This window comes from Sinocyclocheilus anshuiensis, unplaced genomic scaffold, assembly GCF_001515605.1.
Source record: "Sinocyclocheilus anshuiensis isolate Anshui unplaced genomic scaffold, SAMN03320099.WGS_v1.1 scaffold28, whole genome shotgun sequence".
In the NCBI taxonomy this organism is placed as follows: Eukaryota; Metazoa; Chordata; class Actinopteri; order Cypriniformes; family Cyprinidae; genus Sinocyclocheilus; species Sinocyclocheilus anshuiensis.
Window position 1 is genome coordinate 109,905 of NW_015555724.1, and position 5,771 is coordinate 115,675.

Sequence of the window (5,771 nt, forward strand, 5' to 3'; positions counted from 1 at the left end):
CCCCCTTTTGTCATTTGGTGAATAGAATTATATCAAATGCATGTTTTGTGTGAAACATTGTATGTAAAGTAGATCCTGTATATTTTCTGAAGAAAAATGGTGCTTGGCAGTGCAAACGTTACCGCTATGATCAGTGCGTTACTATTTATTGCCAGAGTGTTGTTCGTAGGTGGTCACTTTACTGGTCCAAGAGCCTATCCCCCAAGTTATTTGATGAATTTTATGTTTTTATGTGTTTGTCTGTCTTTTGTCAAACAGGTGCATGTTTTATTGTGAGAACAAAATTATTTTCCCTTTTTTCCTATAAAACTGTTGACTCGTCAACTGGTAATACTCTTGTACTTAGACAACATAATCTGGGTTAAACTAAGTACAAATCAAAACTGTTTATTCCTTTCTAATCTCACAAAAATGCCTGATAGCAAGGTGTGAGAGTCTCTGTATATGTTTAGGTTATGAATACATTTGTGGTAGTGAGTGTTTAAGTGTGTTTATGTGTGTCTCTGCGTGTCTCTGCCTCAATAGTTCCTCTAGTTCACTTCATACTTTCACTTCAAGAAGTTCTCACAGTTATTTCACTGTCACATCTAGATATTCCCACAGCATCACCCTACAGAGCTCCTGAGCCGACCCTACCACTATCACACCTTTCAGTCATTGTGTCCACAGTGGTCCCATGATCACCCTCACATATGCACACACACACACAAACATTTTTTGTCTTTCTCACATACATGTAAAGACACCCATATGGCAAAAAATATATATTTTCAGATGCATTTCAAAATATACCAAAAATGGCTTATAATATAATTCTAATATAGATTTTGAAATATATTTGCATACATATATTTTTCGTAGGTTTTAGTTCCTTTTTTCATATATTTGTAGATTTTTGTATTATATTTTTTTAATCTAAATTTTTAAATTATCCAATGTGTATTATTTTATAAAATACATTTTTCATTACCCAAAATGTTTTTTCTTTAAAGGGGTGGTTCACTGGGTTTTTTCTAGGCTTGATTGTGTTTATGGGGTGCAGTCTAACATGTGTTAATGCTTCGTTTAAAAAAAAAAAAAACGCATTATTTTTCACATAATTTACCTTTATTCCACACCGCTCTGTCCCTTCTTTGAGAAACAGACTGATCTTTTCCTGTTTTTATGAAGCCCCTCCCTCAGAAATAGGTGATGGGCTCTGATTGGTTAGCTAGCCCAGAGGATCACGCAGAACCTGTGCAAGCACAGCTTTTAATGGTAGGTCGATGTTTTTTGTTTGTTGTTGTCTCATACTTTTAGATGCTGTTGTAAATGCTACTGCTTATGTTAGCTTTTAATATACGGTTTTATCCTGATTAAAGCTTTAATACAGTACAGCAACCGCATGCGCGTCCATGTTTAATGCTTCTCATAGCTATGTGAAAATAAGTGTATAATTGGAACAGTTCAATGAGAGAGAGATGCAGAGCGTGTGCAGAGCAGGGGCTACGCGAGGAGCAGTATTGAGAACTGCTGCTTTTGAACATTGATTTTGAAACCTGTGAATCCTTTAGAATCGTTAGAAGACAGAATCGCGATTCATATATTAATAGGTTTTTACGTGCACCTCTAGTTTTCTCTTCCTCTTCTCTAAAGCAGCGCAGCATGGCCTCGCCCCCTTTGCTGCCTTTTCCCGGGGGCGGGGTTTATCTGGGTTTGTTACGTCACGAACCCGGGAAGTAATTTTGTAGGCATTAAACTACCAGAGTTTTAAAAGACGATATCTCCGTTTGCATTGAACTTTCAGCTTCGTAACTTTGCAGATATTGTTTATGCTCAAACAGCAACATTACACACTAACTAACGTTAAAAAAGTGAAATCGCAGTGAACCACCCCTTTAAGAATGTTGGTGTATTTTTGACCCTTAAAGTGCATTGTGTCATGTATTTTAGCTTTTGAAAATATTTCCCTAACTCATACTTTGTATATCATATATTTAGTATATATTTGAAGTATATGTTTTGGGCAATACATATACTTCAATAATATTTTATACCATTAACAGTATGCAGAGGTGGAGGCAGAGCTCCATCTGCAAAATATTTTGGTCTTCCTGTTGTGTTGACCTTTGTATGCGAGTGTGTGCGCATTTATGTGTTCATGCACTCTTTTTCATGGTGGAGGGTGCCAGATTGAGCCGCTTTGCAGTTGGCATGACAATCTTCAAAGCATCATCATGTAAAGTCGTCTCTCGAGCACGTGTAATTATGGATTGCCTATTACTTGTAGAGACGGCTCTGGTAGGTCAAGGTCAAAGGTCAGGCCTGTGTGTGCTAAGCGCTTAAGCTTTTTATAACATGTGTGCAGAGACAGGGCCAGCAGCCCCTTCATCACTCTTTATCTGTACGTCATCCTCCCTCTTGTGTGCTTAACCCAAAACTCATGTTTGTGCAGTATTTCATGTGTACAGCTTTTCATCTGTTAAATATACAATGGATTGAACTTTGTTTAAAATCCTACTTTGAGTCTCGGCTTGATCTCAGTCTAAATCAAAGTTTTTGTATGGTTTACACTTCATAGCTGAATTACCTTCCTGAAACAATTCCCTGAGAGACAATTGTAAACACTTATGCTGACTATTTAAATTAGAAGGTATTTGTTGCTCGTATTTTACTTGAATTTACTTGCTTTGTGTGTGTGTGTGTGTGTGTGTGTGTGTTTCTCACTTGCAGCTGAGCTGGCCAGCTCCAAGAGACAGGGTGGATATGTGTATACTGGCTGGCAAAAACCCTCTTGTAAGTATCAGTCAGCATATATGTCTGTTGAATGAACATTTCAATACACAGCCTGTCCTCTCTAACTCAAACCTGTCTTTTAAAAGATTGCAGACTTCACTGCATGTATCACACTTTCCACAAAACATAAAGCTGCTCAACTGTTTTCAACATTGATAATAAGAAATGTTTTCTTACCAACCTTTAAACAGTAGTGTATATTACATGACTTGATCCCAAGGTGATTTTTAGTGAATGTATGAAGTCAGTTCCCTCCAGCAACCAGGGTACTTTTTAACAGAATATTGCTTTTTTTCATCTGAAATCTTACAAACTTCTTTTTGTGAAACACTTAAAAAGTATACTTATGATATCTTTCTTGATAAAGACTAATTTGTTAGATATTTTGCTATTTAATGCAATGACATCGATACATTAAATGTGTTATAAATGTCCAAACTGTTTTTGAAGCCACTGCACATGCTCACATTCTCTCTCTTTCTCTTTCTACCTCAGACCGAATGTGCTAATTTCATACGAGTTTTGCACAGCTATAACCGGACACATGTCTACGCCTGTGGCACTGGAGCATTCCACCCCACCTGTGCTTTCTTAGAGGTCAAAGGTCACAAAGAGGCAAGGAATTAAATTATTGACTGTTTCCACACATATTGAGTATATTGAGTTTGTTGAGGTTTTCTGTTTTATTGACGTATTCTTGAAAGAGTTTTAAAGCATTCTTAAGTCATTTCTCCTGTATGGTAAATATTAATGGTGATTGTTTTGTGTAATGATTGCAGGACAGCTGGTTGCACATTCACAGCAACACTGTGGAATCCGGCCGAATGAAATGTCCTTTTGATCCACACCAGCCTTTTGCTTCAGTACTCACAGGTGAGTCTGAATCTAAAAGACACAAACCTGATGTAAAGAGCATTTTACTCTTTGCACGTGATAGGCTTTCACCCAAGAAAAATCTGGTTCCTCTGTACTGTCTGTCATACATTTGTTTTTGGCTTCAAGTTAAACTGACCTTTATGTTTCCAATGGAGGGCTGCAGAGAAATGTCACACCCTGTCAAGAATACCAGCTGTAAACTTTCCAAAGTTTCCTTTTTCTTTTCTTGTGTTCCATTTTTGTAGGTTGTATTGAAGCCTGAATTTTTCCAGCTGAACAAAGTTTGATTAATTACAGCCATTAGTCATCACAGATCCTTCCTTCTTACCAGAAATTGGATTGCTAAAATGTAATCTTCATAAAAAGACCTGAATTAGGAACGTTAAAAAATAAATAGTTTACTCAAAAGTGAAATTTATGTCATCATTTACTCATCCTCATGTCATTCCAAGATTGGCTTGCATGAAACACAAAAAATAATGAGTTAAAAAAAAAATTTATGCAATGAAAACATTTTGTGACAAGCTCCAAAAAAGCCCAAAAATCATAATAAAATCATCCAGCCTTGTGTGCAAAAAGGACTATAATTTAAGTCCAAAGTTTAAGTTAAAATCTAAAGTAAGTATTGCAAATGATATTTTTTACTTTTGGTTGAACTCCTCCTTCAACAGTGTGATTGAGTGTGTTTGTTTATTTACACGGACAGTCTTAAGCAACAGGGAACAACTCTGGGAGAACACAGAGCACGTTCTCCTTGATGTCTTCGAGATTTGCTCCAAACCACATATATTGAGAGATGGGTGAGGTAGGGTGGAGGCCCAAACACCAAAATGATAACTCAGATAGAAATCACTGAGCGATTCTAAAAACATAATCCATAAACCCATTTTAGCTGTCATGGATATTATGGAGAAGGTAATTTATTTATGGAGCATACTGTAATATCTCAGTTGGGCTTGTATATCACACGTGTGAGGAAAAGAGAACAAGAGAATGCTGATGCCGATGACTTAATGGTCAGCTGTACTAAACGTGCCTGCAGCCTGACTGACCACAGCTCAGAGCTTACGCTGAGATTCTCCCTTTCTATGTTTTCAGATCAGTATCTCTATGCTGGCACAACGTCTGATTTCCTGGGCAAGGACAGCACGTTTAGCCGCTCTCTTGGCCCGCCCCCAGATCAGCAGTACATTCGCACAGACATCTCCGAGGACTACTGGATCAACGGTCAGTGCTACCCACCAGTCCGGTTCAATACACTCATACCAGCACTCAGTGAATGACATACAGCCTTTTAGGCACAGCTTACAGAGTTTTTAGGTTTATTTATTTTATTTTTTATTTTTTATTTAATGAATACTGAATAACCGTTGATCTGTTAATGTGGGCAGTCTTATGCTAATGTTTAATGAAGGAATTTTGCAGTGAGGGTTTACTTGTTGCATTTTAGCCATAGGTACTGTATTAATGGGCAGCCTGAATGTAGTTTCCTATTGTGACTATTATATATAGACTACCATTCAAACATTTGGGGTCGGTACGTTTTTAAATTTTTTTTATTTAAGAAATCACTTATGCTCACCTAGGTTGCGTAATGTTATATAATAATACAATAATACAATACAATTTAAAATAACTGTTTTCTATTTAAATGTTTGTTTTTTTAAATGTATTTTATTCCTTTGATGGAAAAGCTGAATTTTTACCAGCCATTACTCCAGTCTTCATTGTCAGATAATCCATCAGAAATAATTTTAATATGCTGATTTGGTGCTCAAGAAACATTTCTTATTATTAGCAGTGTTGAAAACAGTTGTGCTGCTTAATATTTTTGTGGAAACCGTCCCAGGTTACATATGTAACCATGGTTCCCCGAGGGAACGAGACGCTGTGTCGGAAAATGCTAGGGGAACGCCTTCAGCAGCTCTGTGGACGTATGCTTCCAGTGCTCGCACTGGACACATACAATTAAGCCTCTGCTGGTCGGGCTCCCTAAAGGTAGGAGGATAAAAAGCCTGGAGTATGACAGGCCGTGGTGTAGAGGAGGGGACCTTAAGGACATACCCCGCACGGGGGTACAAAAAAGCTTTGGCCAGACCGGGCGAAAAGTCGAGATAGGA

The 5,771-nt window shown here is 37.5% G+C and overlaps 1 protein-coding gene across 1 annotated transcript in view; it reads left to right on the top strand.

The window, feature by feature from the left end:
- LOC107672594 (semaphorin-3D) overlaps window positions 1–5,771 on the top strand; it is a 30,155-nt gene that overhangs the window by 5,993 nt on the left and 18,391 nt on the right. Inside the window, exons 3-6 of the mRNA XM_016465850.1 lie at window positions 2,713–2,775; window positions 3,271–3,390; window positions 3,555–3,648; window positions 4,750–4,878. Of these exons, the coding sequence (XP_016321336.1) occupies window positions 2,713–2,775; window positions 3,271–3,390; window positions 3,555–3,648; window positions 4,750–4,878 (406 nt within the window). The remainder of the gene's footprint in view (window positions 1–2,712; window positions 2,776–3,270; window positions 3,391–3,554; window positions 3,649–4,749; window positions 4,879–5,771) is intronic.